At 37.5% G+C, this 19,222-nt stretch overlaps 1 protein-coding gene across 1 annotated transcript; it reads left to right on the top strand.

Moving 5' to 3' along the window:
• LOC109233857 (40S ribosomal protein S17-like) lies at positions 1,031–1,465 on the top strand. Its single transcript, XM_019399709.1, has one exon. It carries the CDS (start codon positions 1,147–1,149, stop codon positions 1,429–1,431), a length of 285 nt encoding a protein of 94 aa, XP_019255254.1. The 5' UTR covers positions 1,031–1,146; the 3' UTR covers positions 1,432–1,465.

Below are 19,222 nucleotides of genomic sequence, written 5' to 3'. Positions count from 1 at the left end.
TTGTTTGTTAGGGAAATATAAATTTAAAAAGGAGTTTCCCACTTGTCCTCTTCTTATTTTTTCCTTTTGGTCATCACTACAAAAGCCGGCCTAATTGCGGGGGTTATTTTTAAGGTTTGCGGCGGTTTAAGACCCCCGCAATATGTTGTTGCGGCAGTCGTTAAAACCCCCACAATAAGGGTCGTCGCAATCGAGTTGCGGCAGTTTTTTGCTGACCGCCAGAACTAAGTAGCGGAGGTTACTTCGCGGCGGTTGACCCCCGCAGATCTCAAAGTTAAATCTTTTTAAAATAATTTTCAGTTACGAATCGCGGCGGTTTTAAACCTCCGCAATGACGCAATGTAATTTTTTTTTTATTAGCATATATTTATAGCTCCTGTCAGTCATAACCTCAATAATTTATTGAATTTTTTAATTCATATATTATTGACAAATTACTAATTAAGCTGTAAATCATAATCAAAGCTAAAAAAATTATTTTAAAGTTAAAAGATATCAATTAACATATTATAATATCACAAAACGTTATCATAAAATATCATTAGTCTTTAAAACTAAATTGTCAACATTAAGTAGCATCACTCAAAAACTATTTTAAACACAAAATATTCACTCCAATATTCTAACATCTGCTTCAACCACACAATTACATCGTCACAATTAATTATCTAAAAGCAATTGCAATGAAATCAACGGTTTTCACTAGAATTACTATCACCTCATGATCTTCTTGCGTCCATTGGTGAAAGGGGTCCACTGTCCGCATCACTTGGCTGCATAAAAAAGACAAAGTATAAAAAATCATGCCAGAATCAGAAATTGCAGTAACTCTAGGTTCTACTAAATACTGTAAGCAAATAAAAGTGTAACTCTTCAAGCTTCCTTTGTACTTAAAACTCAAATTTAGATCAATATTGCAGCCTTTTTTTTATTGGCCGGAGAAAAAAGATATTTGTGCATCCCATTAGAAAGTGAGACTAATTCATGCTAGAATCAGAAAGAAAAATATAATAGAGAGAGAGATGAGTTATTCAAAGAAAACAAATACAACATACAAGAATAGTACACTTTGCTCAGTTGCTGCCGCACACGACTGTGGTTCTTTCTCTTCAGAAACTCTGTTTGGTCTAAGGAAACTCTGAAAGGATGGGTCGTGTACGCACCAAGACAGTGAAGAAGTCATCTCGACAGGTAATTGAGAAGTACTACTACAAAATGACTTTGGATTTCCACACAAACAAGAAGATCCTGGAGGAAGTTGCCATCAAAACTGATCTCATTGAATTTGACAAGGAGACCCTTGACATGCTTTCAGCCCTCGGCATGTCTGATCTTCCTGGTGTTGTCAAGCAAGCTGCTGAGCCACAGGCAGTAGCAGCTCTTCCAACGTATGGTCGCGGTGCAGGAGGTTTTGGGAGGAAATACTACTGAGAATCAGGAGAACTGAGAATATATACCACTAACTGCTGAGCTGCTTGATGTCAGCTGCTCCAAGAGATCAATAATTAAAACAAAACTAATGTAGCTCATGCTGTCATACATCAAATGGGATAATTAGTTTATCAATTCATATTATATCAGGCAGAGGTGCAGTGCTGATTCTTCTTCTTTAATTTAATACAGTGCGTAACATTTAGCTTTCCATCAGAGAGGTCAGTTGATCTTCTTTTTCTAGATTGTGACAAAAACTTAGTAGCCTTAGATTAAGCCTTTTTCTAAATTGACATTATTTAAGACCTCAAATTCAGAACTCAGATGCCCTAAATTGACATTATACCAACAATTTGCCATCCTTTGAAGAAAATAGTTCTTTGCTCTTCCAATTGAAGAGAGGCTTAAATATGCCAGAACAGTTGATGGCACTGAAGGCTTAAATAGTCCTCCACATTTGTTTCTTAAGATAAGCTAAGAATTCACAACAACTTACGCATATTTCTTTTGCTTCTTCATTAACATATACTCCATCTTCAGTCTTATGAGTAGCAATGTATATTTGTGCTCGTCCGGGCATTTGTCCAGTCTGAGCCATCTATAAATAAAAAATCAAATTATAATTAGTTACTACCTAGAAATAATTACATAGTAAGTTAATTTACTCACCATCTCAGCACTTCTCGTAGCGTTGGCTTTGGAACCACCTGTTTGTGGAATCGTCTGTTTTTTTCTATTTTCAGCATTTCTTTTACGCATTTCCTTATAAAAATATACTTGAAACCCAATTAGAAGAACAAACAATAATATAATTATAAAGACTAGTAGAAACAGTTACATAAGTACCTTTGTTGAATCTTTATATTGGTAATCAACAAAAGAAATTCATTGATCCGGCGAAATTCCATCTGGCACATTATCAATAATCTCAGCTCTACTTTTAAGTGGGTCTTCGGATGTACTCCACATGTTAAGCCTATTTGCAGCCCATTTCTTTCCAATAGATTTATAAACATGTTGTCGTGCAACTGACTCGGTTGTCTTAAAGAAGAACTTGGTCTTCAAGAATAAAATATTGGTTAGCATATCTATTAAATGCGAGTATAAAGTTCAAAGACAAAATAGAGATATAGTTGTCTTTCTCCTAAAAAAAAATAGTGATATAGTTCTAAAAATATAGAGCTTATACCTTTATAATTTGATCGAAGACGCGGTTGAAGTATGAGATAGGTAAACTCGACCATTTCTCACAGTGGATAGGAAATAAAGCGCAGTCACATGCTAAAATTCCACAAAAGCCTGAAAGAAGGCCGCGTGCATCTCCAAATGGTTCATCCAGGTAATCAAAATCAACCACAATACGTTCTTCGCGCGTTAAATTTAGCACTTCGTTAACTTTCACTTTGAGTTTCTTGATATTTTCTGCTGAATTTGTATAACAAAAGAGATCAGCTGAATCCATGAGAGAGACGAACAAACTAAAACAAGAAACTTCTGATGCTTTAGGCATGATTTTCATTTTGGACAGAAGGATACAAGAATCAAAACAGGGCTCGATCAGACAACTTGCTGCTCTTTTATAGCTAACAACTCCAGAAAATCTATGATGATACTGATCTAGATTAACTACATACAAAATCTCCTAAAACTAGCTAAATGACTAAATGCTCTTTCAAGTAATCCAGTTCATTAGTTATTTACACCATGCCAATAATGTTCAAATCTACCATTACTCCTCTGGTCCTAGTAAAGCATAAAAATTCAGCAGTACTATGATGCAGTCAATTTGCTTTCCCAGAGATGGGAATGGATACTAAATTAGTTCAGCAAAGGCTTAGTCATAAACCTTGCATCACCAAAAATACCGCTTATTCTTCTTCTAAGTAAAGACCAAGAACAACAAATAACATTACTAATTAAAGAAAACCAAAGTAGAGTATGAAAAGAGAGAACATGCCTTTCTTGAAAAATGCCCCCTTCCCCTACCAATATTTCTTTGAGATTGGAATTGAAAGGAAACTCAAGTGGAAAGGTAGAAAATGCCACCAAATTCACTATATAGTTGTTGAATTTTTTAAAGATAAGACGAGCATGCAGGGAAAACCTGATAAGTACTGCAATTGCATCACAAAATTGAAAGTAACCAACTTTCACGTAAGGTCTGAAGGGACTTAGAGGGACTGCTGAATATGTACTAATAGTCAAAAGTATTTACCTATTGCTTCTACAGTCCAATGGCTCCCAGAACGCTTTCTAGATGAGGCTTGAACTGTTGGACCTCGCTGTGATGAGTCCTGAACTGTTGGACCTCGCTGTGATAAGTCCTGATCTGTTGGAGTCGAGTGAACTGACTGAGATGGCTGTGATGCGGCCTGATCCATTCGAGCTGGATGGGATGTTAAGTGAACTGATTGAGACGGCTGTGATGCCGGCTGAAATGTTGGAGCCGCCTGTGATGTGGGCTGAAATGATGGAGCCAGATGTGTTGTGGCCAAAATTGACGTGGTCGGATGTGTTGGCATGCATGGCGTTGATTGAAGAAAAGGAGGTGTTGATTCAGTACCTTGTGAAGTAGATACTGACTTATCTGAATTTTGCTTTTTCAGCAAACGCTTGAACCTTGGCATATCTGCAATTCCCTAAAGACTACTCACACAAGAAGGCTACCTCAATATTAGCAAATACAACAACACCATGAAGGATTGCATAGTCTATAAGGATCAAACTGCATACCACAATACCAAGTTAACAAAATATAGCTTATGAAAACAGTAGTAACTGAGAAATATAAAAAATAAGAATCCAATATGGTTAAAAAGTAAACATTCAAAGAAATGTTTGAACATGTTAGATCCACATTATAATAGATTATCAAACACGTACCGAATTCAACGCAGAACCCGAGCAACAAACAATCACAAAACTTTCTATCATAAAGAATAAATATCACTTTCTTAGCCAAAAAATAGTAGGTTTTGAAGAAATAAAATACTAATCAAACTATTCTAATCAAGCAAAAGAAGATTGTCCAAGTTCTTGTTGCAATTGCAATTTGGATATTTTATTATATCTATTCAGTCATATGCTCCTCTATTGCAATTTGAATATTCTCATAATCAACATCAAAAAAATGTCCAAATTCTTGTTGTTGGTATGGCTCATTCTCGTATATTTCTTCTTCATCAACCTCTCCTATATCAAACAAATCTCTTTGCTTTAGATGTACAGCCACACTCCATCCTTTATCAGTTTCATCATCAATATAGTAGACCATATTTGCTTGTGATGCTTCAATATATGGATCATCATCCTCACGATCACCAGTGTGGATCAATTTAGAGAAGTTGACACAATTAAACTTCCAAGCATCTATTTGGAACCCTCTGTTTCGAGTAGTGTCAGCCCACTGGCATTTAAAGAGAACAACCTTGAACCGACCTAACAATTAAGCTCAATAATATCTTCCAACATCCCATAATATGGCAGGTCTGCTTGTCTTGCATATCTATCTGCACTAGATGCAACACACGAAGTGTCAGAGACAAGAAAAACTCCACTATTTTGAGTTTTTAATCCTTGTTCTCTAGACAAAGTCCAAAATTTGAATCCATTAATGTTACAAGCACTGAATCTTCTTGCATCTTGTGCTAAGAACTTGATATCATCAGAGATAGTGTCTGCTATATCTGGATTCATAATCTAAATAAACAACATATTTCTGTTAGAAATTACAAATTGATACAAGAAAGCTTAGGAAACCAATTAGGAAATATTTTAAATATCATTTGTTGGACTTTAAGCCATTGGGCTTTAAAGTAGAAGAAGTGTGAATTGGAAATGGAGGAAAATAAAATGGAGGGAAATTGAAAATTTGAAGAAGTGAACTTTTGTCTTGCACTTTGTCCCTCATTGGTGAGGGACAGCCACATTTGTGTGCTTATATATAGAATCACTTCTTAAAGCTCTTAAAAGGAGTTGAAGAGAATGAACCCTCGCGTCGTCGTCGTCGCTCGCTCGGCTCGGCTTCGGCTTTGGCTTTGGCTTTGGCTTTGGCTTTGGATTTGGATTTGGATTTGTCAAATGATCGATCGATAAGATTATCAGAGGGCCTCTCTGGCCGCGGTTCTGCCGCGACCGCGGTAGAACCGCGGCAGGCAGGTTCAGAAAGCCTCTCTGACCGCGGTAGAACCGCGGCAGGCAGCGTATTCTTCTGAAAGGCACCTTTTCCAGACACCTCTTCTGATAATTGCCTATAAATTCTGAGGCAAGGCTCCATTTTCAAAACACAAAAAATACTCCAGAACTTCTTTCTTTCTGAATATACTGCATCCTAATTCGCAGTCTCTCTCTCTCAAATTCGTAAGTGTGATTTTGCTCCGTTCTTTGAGTCTGTTGGTATCCTGCAGTTTGTATTGCCACTGTTGCAGGAAGGTTTATTCCGTTTTATCCTGGGAGGATTTAATCCATTACCTTGGCAACGTGTGAGGGGGTTAAAATTCCTTAAGGACACACAAGCAAATTGTGGACTCGGAATATTTCTTAAACTCTTCTGTTTTTCCAGTTTCTTTTATTTTTCTAACAGTTTTTCTGATTTTGTGTTTTAACACAGTAACGCTCACAAGCTTAAGGAATTTTATACTAACGTTTCTGTGTTGAAACATATATTTAATTGTTATTCATATTTTGTATACTGTTTTGGAGACTAAAGCCTTGTTGCTTTCTACTCCAATAATTCTTTCTGTCCGATCTAAAGTACATAAAAACTTTGCCGGAATAATAAACGTACGGGTTTGAAGTATATAAAAACTTCACCATTGTTACGTGTTGTATGTTTGGTTTGATATTCAGTTTGAAGATATCAAAACTTCACTGATTTAACAAAGTTCTGTATTGTTTTCAACTTTACAGAAATATGACGAATGAAAACCAAACTAATGGAAGTGTTGCGGGAACGGGTGCTACTGTTACGAGTGCTGCTGCCTCGTCAAGCCGTTCTACTCCTGCTCATGCTATGGCACCGGCAGAAAAACCCAGAAAGTTTTCTGGTATTGACTTTAAACGCTGGCAAATGAAGATGCTCTTCTATCTTACTATGTTGAGTTTGCAACGTTTCATCAAGGAGGATCCTCCGGTCATGGCTGAAAATACTCCGGATGATGAACGACTTGTTGTAACTGAAGCATGGAAATATTCTGATTTCCTGTCCAAAAATTACATTTTGAGTTGTTTGGAAGATGGCTTGTACAATGTCTATAGTGTCATGGAAACTTCAAAAGCGTTATGGAATGCGCTTGAGAAGAAGTACAAGACTGAGGATGCCGGACTTAAGAAGTTCGTGGCTGCAAGGTTCTTGGATTTCAAGATGATTGACACTAGGTCGGTCATAACTCAAGTCCAAGACCTACAAGTCATTGTACATGACCTCCTTGCTGAAGGTATGACCCAAATAAATAATTTTATTAATAAGATTTATCTTATTATTAATAATGAATTTGTTATTGAAGGTATGGTCATAAATGAGACCTTTCAAGTCGTTGCTTTCATTGAGAAGTTACCTCCGCTTTGGAAGGATTTTAAGAACTATCTAAAACACAAGCGGAAGGAGATGACACTTGAAGACTTGATTGTGCGTTTGAGGATAGAAGAAGGCAACAAAAATGCTGAAAAGAAGTCGCGTAGGAACTCGACAATGGGGGCTAACATTGTTGGGGAGGCGCCACAAACCAAGAAGAGAAAGAAGCCTTCTGGACCAAAGAACTACCCAAGCAAGAAGAAGTTCAAGGGTAATTGCCACAACTGTGGAAAATCTGGGCATAAGGCCGTGGATTGTCGTGCACCAAAGAATGATAAGAAGTGATAGAGGTGGCGAATATGAATCTCCTTTTGAAGAAATATGTTTGGAAAATGGCATTATTTACCAAACAACTGCCCCTTACTCTCCACAATCTAACGGAATTGCGGAGAGAAAGAATCGAACATTGAAGGAGATGATGAATGCGTTGCTGATAAGTTCTGGCTTACCACAAAACTTGTGGGGGGAAGCTATACTTACAGCTAACCGAATAATCAACCGTATACCTCATAGTAAAACATAGTCCATTCCTTATGAAAAGTGGAAAGGAAGGAAGCCCAGCTTGAAATACTTCAAAGTGTGGGGTGTTTAGCTAAGGTACAAGTTCCTAAACCTAAAAGGGTTAAGATAGGTCCAAAAACGGTTGATTGTGTGTTTATTGGATATGTAACCAATAGCAAGGCATATCGGTTTCTGGTTCATAAATCAGAAAATCTAGAGATTCACGTTAATACGATAATAGAATCAGATAATGCTGAATTCTTTGAAACTATTTATCCGTATAAAAAGGAAAGTGAAGTGACCTACCAAAAGTCAAAACGACCTCGGGAGGAAATAATAGATGGTATGCCTAATGAAGAAAATCCGAGAAGAAGTAAACGTCAAAGGACATCTACTTCATTCGGTCGAGATTTTCTGACTTTTCTGTTAGAAAATGAGCCTCGTACCTTCAAGGAAGCAATGTCTTCCTCAGAGGCACAATATTGGAAAGAAGCTGTCAATAGTGAAATAGAATCCATATTGAGCAACCATACTTGGGAATTGGTTGATCTTCCTCCAGGTAACAAAACGTTGGGTTCTAAATGGATTTTCAAGAAGAAAATGAAAGACGATGGTACTATTGACAAATACAAGGCAAGACTTGTTGTCATAGGATTTAGACAGCGAGAAGGTCTTGACTATTTTGACACATACTCGTCGGTAACAAGAATTACATCCATTCGGATGCTAATATTGTTAGCCGTCTTGTATGATCTTCAAATCCATCAAATGGATGTAAAAACAGCCTTCTTAAATGGTGATTTAGAGGAAGAAATCTACATGGACCAACCTGAAGGGTTTGTGGTTCCGGGAAAAGAAAAGAAGGTGTGTAGACTTGTTAAGTCTCTTTATGGACTAAAACAAGCACCCAAACAATGGCATGCGAAATTTGACCAAACAATGTTGTCAAATGGTTTTAAGATTAATGAATGTGATAAATGTGTTTACATTAAGAACGTTCCAAATCACATAGTCATTGTTTTCTTATATGTTGATGATATGCTAATAATGAGCAAAGACATTGCCGACATTCAAGCTACTAAGCGCATGCTTGCTAGTAAGTTTGATATGAAAGACTTAGGAGTTGCCGATGTAATTCTAGGAATTAAAATCCAGAGGAATCCTCAAGGTCTAGCTTTGTCTCAATCACATTACGTGAAAATGGTACTTGAAAAATTCAAACACTTGGAATTTAGAAGTGCAAGAACTCCAATTGACTTAAATCATCATCTTATAAAGAATAAAGGTGAAAGTACGTCTCAATTGGAGTATGCTCGTGTGTTGGGAAGCTTAATGTACATCATGAACTGTACACGACCTGATATAGCTTGTGCGATAAGTAAACTTAGTCGATTCACAAGTAATCCCAACAAACATCACTGGGTAGCAATGAAACGAGTTCTGGGATATTTGGAATATACCCAAGACTACGCTTTGCACTACAATAAATATCCTGCGGTTATCGAAGGATATAGTAATGCAAATTGGATAACCGGCTCAACAGAAACAAAGTCCACAAGTGGATATGTTTTTACTGTTGGTGGAGGAGCAGTATCTTGGAAGTCTTCCAAACAAACGTGCATCGCTCGCTCTACAATGGAATCAGAGTTTATAGCTTTGGATAAAGCCGGTGAAGAAGCTGAATGGCTTCGGAATTTTTTAGAAGACATTCCGTTCTGGCCAAAACCTTTGGCTCCTATTTGCATACATTGCGATAGTGAGGCTGCAATAGGACGGGCAGGGAGCGTTATGTATAACGGAAAGTCTCGTCATATACGACGAAGACATAACACCGTTAGACAACTACTTTCTAGTGGAACTATCACTATTGATTATGTAAGATCAAAGGATAATGTGGCGGATCCGCTTACAAAAGGCTTAACTAGAGAGGGAGTTGAGAAATCATCTAAGGGAATGGGACTATGGCCGAGGACAAGTCAACATGGCGGTAACTCTACCTAGAATTTTAGATGTTCCGAGATCTAGGTTCAAGGAGCTCAAACAAAGTTGTGATTGACCGGTTCAACATTGTCAAAATAAAATCTTTGGTCCCTTCTCGTGATGAAGACAATGTTCAGTAACAAGGATAGAACTTTACACGTTCTTTAATGATTACCTAAGTTTGATGTGGTAGTTATCAAATAGTGTCAATCTAAAGGATTACACGTTTAGGAATCACCTATGTAAGTGTGAAGTGGAAGCCGCTTCAATGAGAATTCTGTAAGGCCAATTCTCTACGCACTTATGAAACCAGGCGGTGTTCATGGCTAAAACGAACACAACAATGAGAACCAAAAGACGGTTAAGGGTTGGTTGTGTGACATATGGTTGTCTAGGTATACACTAAATTTCGACGGTTCAAAGATATCAAATCTACCGATTGACCGAGTATATTCGACATATGTTCACTACGGAAAGTTCAAAGGGAAACCTACTTATCCAGATGCAATTAATCCGTACTTGCAAAATCACATAGCTTTCATCTATGATCTTTCTTGATACAGCCATTCCCATTCATGTGGGGGATTGTTAGACTTTAAGCCATTGGGCTTTAAAGTAGAAGAAGTGTGAATTGGAAATGGAGGGAAATTGAAAATTTGAAGAAGTGAACTTTTGTCTTGCACTTTGTCCCTCATTGGTGAGGGACAACCACATTTGTGTGCTTATATATAGAATNNAATTTAAAAATTGCAATAAAAGAAATAAGGTAAAAAAAATAATTTTTTTTTTGCGGGAGGGGGTGGGGGTGGGGTGGAGGGGTAGTAGGGTGGGCAGTAACGGAAAAACTGAAATTTGAAAAGAAAAGTGGAGTGGGTTGGTGAGGGTAGGGAAGGTTGAGAAGGAGTTTTGGAAAATATTTTCCCTTCTCTTGATAAGGAAAATATTTTCCTCCAATTGAAGGAAAATGAGTTCATAAGGAAAATATTTTCTAAAATATTTAAGCCAACCAAACATGGGAAAATTTGAAAATATTTTTCGGAAAATGTTTTCCTTCATACCAAACACACCCAAAATGAAAAAAATTACTTAGTATTTTTTTGAACCACAATCTAATTTACACCTACTTCATTCCACTAGGCCTATGCACTAATTTTAGGTACTTTAGCACCCATTGACTGTTGGACTTTAAGCCATTGGGCTTTAAAGTAGAAGAAGTGTGAATTGGAAATGGAGGGAAATAAAATGGAGGGAAATCGAAAATTTGAAGAAGTGAACTTTTGTCTTGCACTTTGTCCCTCATTGGTGAGGGACAACCACATTTGTGTGCTTATATATAGAATCACTTCTTAAAGCTCTTAAAAGGAGTTGAAGAGAATGAACCCTCGCGCTGTCGTCGTCGCTCGGCTCGGATTTGGATTTGGATTTGGATTTGGATTTGGATTTGTCAAATGATCGATAAGATTATTTTTGGACAAAATTTATTTAATTATTTAATAATTAATTAAATGTCAAATCACTGCTGAAAATACGCCAGAACCCTGCTGAAGGTTCAGAGGGCCTCTCTGGCCGCGGTTCTGCCGCGACCGCGGTAGAACCGCGGCAGGCAGGTTCAGAAAGCCTCTCTGACCGCGGTGCGTATTCTTCTGAAAAGGCACCTTTTCCAGACACCTCTTCTGATAATTGCCTATAAATTCTGAGACAAGGCTCCATTTTCTACACACGAAAAACACTCCAGAACTTCTTTCTTTCTGAATATACTGCATCCTAATTCGCAGTCTCTCTCTCTCTCAAATTCGTAAGTGTGATTTTGCTCCGTTCTTTGAGTTCGTTGGTATCCTGCAGTTTGTATTGCCACTATTGCAGGAAGGTTTATTCCGTTTTATCCTGGGAGGATTTAATCCATTACCTTGGCAACGTGTGAGGGGGTTAAAATTACTTAAGGACACACAAGAAAATTGTGGACTCGGAATATTTCTTAAACTCTTCTGTTTTTCCAGTTTCTTTTATTTTCTAACAGTTTTTTTCTGATTTTTGGTTTAACACAGTAACGCTCACAAGCTTAAGGAATTTTAGTACTAACGTTTCTGTGTTGAAACATATATTAAACTGTTATTCATATTTTGTATACTGTTTTGGAGACTAAAGCCTTGTTGCTTTCTACTCCAATAATTCTTTCTGTCCGGTTTAAAGTACATAAAAACTTTGCCGGAATAATAAACGTACGGGTTTGAAGTATATAAAAACTTCACCATTGTTACGTGTTGTATGTTTGGTTTGATATTTAGTTTGAAGATATCAAAACATCACTGATTTAACAAAGTTCTGTATTGTTTTCAACTTTACAGAAATATGACGAATGAAAACCAAACTAATGGAAGTGTTGTGGGAACGGGTGCTACTGTTACGAGTGCTGTTGCCTCGTCAAGCCGTTCTACTCCTGCTCATGCTATGGCACCGGCAGAAAAACCCGAAAGTTTTCCGGTATTGACTTCAAACGCTGGCAAATGAAGATGCTCTTCTATCTTACTACGTTGAGTTTGCAACGTTTCATCAAGGAGGATCCTCTGGTCATGGCTGAAAATACTCCGGATGATGAACGCCTTGTTATAACTGAAGCATGGAAACATTCTGATTTCCTGTGCAAAAATTACATTTTGAGTTGTTTGGAAGATGGTTTGTACAATGTCTATAGTGTCATGGAAACTTCAAAAGCGTTATGGAATGCGCTTGAGAAGAAGTACAAGACTGAGGATGCCGGACTTAAGAAGTTCGTGGCTGCAAGGTTCTTGGATTTCAAGATGATTGACACTAGGTCGGTCATAACTCAAGTCCAAGAACTACAAGTCATTGTACATGACCTCCTTGCTGAAGGTATGGTCATAAATGAGGCCTTTCAAGTCGCTGCTTTCATTGAGAAGTTACCTCCGCTGTGGAAGGATTTTAAGAACTAACTATCTTAAACACAAACGGAAGGAAATGACACTAGAAGACTTGATTGTTCGTTTGAGGATAGAAGAGGACAATAAAAATGCTGAAAAGAAGTTACGTGGACACTCGACAATAATTGGGGCAAACATTGTTGAGGAGGCACCACAAAATAAGAAGAGGAAGAAAGTTTCTGGACCAAAGAATTACCCAAGCAAGAAGAAGTTCAAGGGTAATTGCCACAACTGTGGAAAAACTGGGCATAAGGCAGTGGATTGTCGTGCGCCAAAGAATGATAAGAAGAAAAAGAATCAAGCTAACATGGTTGAAGATGAAATGGAAAACTTGTGTGCCATGTTGTCTGAATGCAACTTGGTAGGAAATCCGAAAGAATGGTGGATAAATTCTGGAGCCACCCGCCATGTTTGTGCTAACAAGGAGTTATTTTCTTCTTATGCCCCCGCAGGTCCTGACGAGACAATCTTCATGGGAAATTCATCTACGGCCAAAATTGAAGGAGTTGGCAAGATTTCGTTGAAGAATGACGTCGGGAAAAATAGTGACTCTAAACCAAGTCCTCCATGTTCCAGAAATTCGCAAGAATCTTGTGTCTACCTCACTTCTTGTCAAGAATGGATTCAAATGTATTTTTGTTTCTAATAGTGTTGTACTAAGTAAGAACGATTTGTATGTAGGAAAAGGTTACCTAAATGAGGGCCTTTTTAAGCTAAATGTAATAGCAGTTCCTATCAATAAAGTGAATGCTTCTTCTTACTTGCTTGAGTCAAACACTTTATGGCATTCGCGTTTAGGTCACGTAAACTTCAAAACATTGCAAAAGATGATAAATCTAGAAGTATTGCCAAAATTTGATTGAATTAATTCTAAATGTCAAATATGTGTGGAATCAAAGTATGCTAAGCATCCTTATAAGTCCGTTGAAAGGAATTCAAGTCCTTTAGACTTAATTCACACAGATATTTGCGACATGAAGTCAACACCATCTCGCGGTGGGAAAAAGTATTTTATTACTTTTATTGACGATAGCACGAGATACTGCTATGTTTATTTACTTAATAGTAAAGATGAGGCAATTGATGCTTTCAAGCAATACAAGAGTGAAGTTGAAACGCAACTAAACAAAAAGATCAAAATGATAAGAAGTGATAGGGGTGGCGAATATGAATCTCCTTTTGAAGAAATATGTTTGGAAAATGGCATTATTCACCAAACAACTGCCCCTTACTCTCCACAATCTAATGGAATTGCGGAGAGGAAGAATCGAACGTTGAAGGAGATGATGAATGCATTGCTAATAAGTTCTGGCTTACCACAGAACTTGTGGGGGGGAAGCTATACTTACAGCTAACCAAATAATCAACCGTGTACCTCATAGTAAAACACAATCCATTCCTTATGAGAAGTGGAAAGGAAGGAAGCCTAGCTTGAAATACTTCAAAGTGTGGGGGTGTTTAGCTAAGGTACAAGTTCCTAAACCTAAAAGGGTTAAGATAGGTCCAAAAACGGTTGATTGTGTGTTTATTGGATATGTAACCAATAGCAAGGCATATCGTTTTCTGGTTCATAAATCAGAAAATCCTGAGATTTACATTAATACGATAATAGAATCAGATAATGCTGAATTCTTTGAAACTATTTTTCCATATAAAAAGGAAAGTGAAGTGACCTGCCAAAAGTCAAAACAACTTCGGGAGGAAATAATAGATGATATGCCTAATGAAGAAAATCCGAGAAGAAGTAAACGTCAAAGGACATCTACTTCATTCGGTCCAGATTTTCTGACTTTTCTGTTAGAAAATAAGCCTCGTACCTTCAAGGAAGCAATGTCTTCCTCAGAGGCACAATATTGGAAAGAAGCTGTCAATAGTGAAATAGAATCCATATTGAGCAACCATACTTGGGAATTGGTTGATCTTCCTCCAGGTAACAAAACGTTGGGTTCTAAATGGATTTTCAAGAAGAAAATGAAAGACGATGGTACTATTGACAAATACAAGGCAAGACTTGTTGTCAAAGGATTTAGACAACGAGAAGGTCTTGACTATTTTGACACATACTCGCCGGTAACAAGAATTACATCCATTCGGATGCTAATAACGTTAGCCGCCTTGTATGGTCTTCAAATCCATCAAATGGATGTAAAAACAGCCTTCTTAAATGGTGATCTTGAGGAAGAAATTTACATGAGCCAACCTGAAGGGTTTGTGGTTGGGAAAAGAAAAGAAGGTGTGTAGACTTGTTAAGTCTCTTTATAGACTAAAACAAGCACCCAAACAATGGCATGCGAAATTTGACCAAACAATGTTGTCAAATGGTTTTAAGATTAATGAATGTGATAAATGTGTTTACATTAAGAACGTTCCAAATCATATAGTCATTGTTTGCTTATATGTTGATGATATGCTAATAATGAGCAAAGACATTGTCGACATTCAAGCTACTAAGCGCATGCTTGCTAGTAAGTTTGATATGAAAGACTTAGGAGTTGCCGATGTAATTCTAGGAATTAAAATCCAGAGGACTCCTCAAGGTCTAGCTTTGTCTCAATCACATTACGTGAAAATGGTACTTGAAAAATTCAAACACTTGGAATTTAGAAGTGCAAGAACTCCAATTGACTTAAATCATCATCTCATAAAGAATAAAGGTGAAAGTACGTCTCAATTGGAGTATGCTCGTGTGTTGGGAAGCTTAATGTACATCATGAACTGTACACGACCTGATATAGCTTGTGCGATAAGTAAACTTAGTCGATTCACAAGTAATCCCAACAAACATCACTGGGTAGCAATGAAACGAGTTCCGGGATATTTGGAATATACCCAAGACTACGCTTTGCACTACAATAAATATCCTGCGGTTATCGAAGGATATAGTGATGCAAATTGGATAACCGGCTCAACAGAAACAAAGTCCACAAGTGGATATGTTTTTACTGTTGGTGGAGGAGCAGTATCTTGGAAGTCTTCCAAACAAACGTGCATTGCTCGCTCTACAATGGAATCAGAGTTTATAGCGTTGGATAAAGCCGGTGAAGAAGCTGAATGGCTTCGGAATTTTTTAGAAGACATTCCGTTCTGGCCAAAACCTTTGGCTCCTATTTGCATACATTGCGATAGTGAGGCTGCAATAGGACGGGCAGGGAGCGTTATGTATAACGGAAAGTCTCGTCATATACGACGAAGACATAACACCGTTAGACAACTACTTTCTAGTGGAATTATCACTATTGATTATGTAAGATCAAAGGATAATGTGGCGGATCCGCTTACAAAAGGCTTAATTAGAGAGGGAGTTGAAAAATCATCTAAGGGAATGGGACTATGGCCGAGGACAAGTCAGCATGGCGGTAACTCTACCTAAAATTTTGGATGTTCCGAGATCTAGGTTCAAGGAGCTCAAACAAAGTTGTGATTGACCGGTTCAACATTGTCAAAATAAAATCTTTGGTCCATTCTTGTGATGAAGACAATGTTCAGTAACAAGGATAGAACTTTACACGTTCTTTAATGATTACCTAAGTTTGATGAGGTATTTATCAAATAGAGTCAATCTAAAGGATTACACGTTTAGGAATCACCTATGTAAGTGTGAAGTGGAAGCCGCTTCAATGAGAATTCTGTAAGGCCAATTCTCTACGCACTTATGAAACCAGGCGGTGTTCATGGCTAAAACGAACACAACAATGAGAAACAAAAGACGGTTAACGATTGGTTGTGTGACATATGGTTGTCTAGGTATACACTAAAGTTTGACGGTTCAAAGATATCAAATCTACCGATTGACCGAGTATATCCGACATATGTTCACTACGGAAAGTTCAAAGGGAAACCTACTTATCCAGATGCGATTAATCCTTACTTGCAAATCACACAGCTTTCATCTATGATCATTCTTGTTACAGCCATTCCCATTCATGTGGGTGGGAAATAAAATGGAGGGAAATGAAAATTTGAATGAAGTGACCTTTTGACTTGCACTTTGTCCCTCATTGGTGAGGGACAACTACATTTGTGTGCTTATATATAAAATCACTTCTTAAAGCTCTTAAAAGGAGTTGAAGAGAATGAACCCTCGCGCCGTCGTCGTCGCTCACTCGTCTCGGCTTCGGCTTCGGCTTTGGATTTGGATTTGGATTTGTCAAATGATCGATAAGATTATTTTTGGACAAAATTTATTTAATTAATTATTTAATAATTAATTAAATGCCAGATCACTGCTGAAGATTCAGAAGGATAGTCTGGCCGCGGTCCTGGCGTAACCGCGGTAGGACCGCGCCAAAACACTGCTGCAGATTCAGAAGGCTAGTCTGGCCGCGGTCCTGGCGTAACCGCGGTAGGACCGCGGCAGGTCGCGTAAACTTCTGAACAGACACCTTTTCCAGATCAAACATCACACCTCTTCCAATAATTGCCTATAAATTCTGAGGCATGGCTTCGTTTTTAAGACACCAAAAACATTACACAACTTTCTTCTTTCTGAAAATACTGCATTCTGATTCGCAGTCTCTCTCTCTCAAATTCGTAAGTGTGATTTTGCTCCGTTCTTTGAGTTCGTTGGTATCCTGCAGTTTGTATTGCCACTGTTGCAGGAAGGTTTATTCCGTTTCATCCTGGGAGGATTTAATCCATTACCTTGGCAACGTGTGAGGGGGTTAAAATTCCTTAAGGACGCACAAGCAAATTGTGGACTCGGAATATTTCTTATTCTTTACTGTTTTCCAGTTTCTTTTATTCTTCTAACAGTTTTCTGATTTTGTGTTTTAACACAGTAGCACTCACAGCAGGCAATATGGACAGGCTCACGTATTGCCCCCAACTAAATTCAGACCGATCATCACAAAGAAACAATTATTGGTTCAACGGTAACTAATTAATTAACTTAAAATTTTGAATACGTCTCTATTCAACATGACATGATAGTATTCTTGAATGTGTTTTGTATTTTGCTCTCCTCCCTAGTCGAACCTTTTTTTTTTTCTGAATTAATTCAAAATGTAGAGCGTCATAACATAATTTTTTCCTAAGCTGGGAGACATCACCAAAGTGTTTTTCAAATTAAAGGGCAACTTTAGTCAAATAATATATGATAGAAACAATAACTAAAGAGAAAGATTAAGATCTAGACCATGTGTATCATCACAATTTTGATCGCTTGAGATTAAGCCTGATTCGTCTGACGTTCAGTACATGTAGTTGCCACGGCAGCTCCCTTTTCCTTATCAGTCTTCTTCTTCTTCTTCTTATTGTTAATCTCGAAGTTTTCTGCTAATTCTTGGTTCGCCGTTTCAGAGTTTTTGGTCATGGTGTTACGGCTATTAAAGACCAAGTCATGGCGAGCATCTCTAAATTAAAGCTTCTGATGAGTTAATAGAACTTGTCCATCTTCTCTTCATCATCATCATCATCATCATCATCATCATCATCATCATCATCATCATCATCATCATCTATTTCTGGGCAGTCCTTCCTCTTCTTGCTCTTAGAAATTTGGCCTGATGAAATTTCCATATTCAATCTTTTGTGGTACCAATGGCAAATGGCAATGTCACAATATAATCCATATACGAGTACATGAGAAATTAAGAAAAAGGTTCATTTTTTGTGCAACTTCCAGGTTGGTTCCGCACTGCTGCCCAACGTACATATAACGTGCCAAAGTGCCAGTACGCTAGGTACGGCATATCAGCGCTCCAAGTCTTGGTCTTCTGCCCTTAATTTTCTTTTCTTTTTTGCCATTTAATTAATTAACCACTGCTTATTTATATTTCTTCTTGTTAAACTGCTACGTCCAGACTGATATTAGCTGTCTTTTGAGGTCCGGCGCACACCTTAATAGAAACATTTAATAGTCTTAATCATACCTAAAAGTATTTACTAAACTACGTTTTATCTCTTCTTAAGTGTCTCACTCAGTCAACACTTCACTTGTTTGGGCAATAAGAGTATATTTGAAAGAAAAGAAAAGAGTACTAAATGTAATCTTTGTTTTTCTAAAATTTTAAAATCATGACAAGTTTAGTATGTCAAAAACACGAATGAGACCGGAGTTAGGATATTCGAAACTTTCCCGGTGAATTAAAAATGCCATTGTGTTTTTTGAAAAATATAATCAAGAGTAAATGCTCCGAAATAAACCAGTGACATGCATGCATGGTCAATACCAACTTAGTATTACCTTTTCTTATTGCTACTTGGCATTTGAACTATTTGAGGGTCCAGATAACTTCGACAATACATAAGTTGCACCAAGCAACAAGGATAATCAGCTAGCTAGCTCCAAGGAGTCTAATCATTATTTGGGCAACTTTTGTCTCTACATTTTCTTGGGCTTGTACTTTCACGACTATGGAACAGCTATAGGTCAAAATGACCAGAAAAGAAAATTTCACACGACCAACTATGGGTGAAAAATAATCTCAAATCTTAACACACTTTCCACACAATTACAAGCTTCTTTTATAATGCAATAAATCCTTTGAATCTTAACCAACTCAAACTTCGGCGAAAACATCATTGGCAAACAAATGTAATTGATTGACGGTTTATGGTAGGTATCTGTAATCCAATAAGATTGCCCAATCGAAAATAATGCAGGAAATACCTCTAGAACACCATAAGCTCCTATGTCATAATTTATGTTTCTCCATTGACCGCCCTATATTAATGTAGCTAAGGAAGTGAAAAGCAACCACTTAATTTCAATAACATGAGATTATAATAAGCTTTATGTAATGAAGGAAATATGAATCTAAATGAAGAGCAAGAGAAAAATCTTAACTTTGATTTGTCT

This window comes from Nicotiana attenuata, chromosome 10 (genome assembly GCF_001879085.1).
Source record: "Nicotiana attenuata strain UT chromosome 10, NIATTr2, whole genome shotgun sequence".
In the NCBI taxonomy this organism is placed as follows: Eukaryota; Viridiplantae; Streptophyta; class Magnoliopsida; order Solanales; family Solanaceae; genus Nicotiana; species Nicotiana attenuata.
This window is presented reverse-complemented; position numbering and strand designations above follow the sequence as displayed.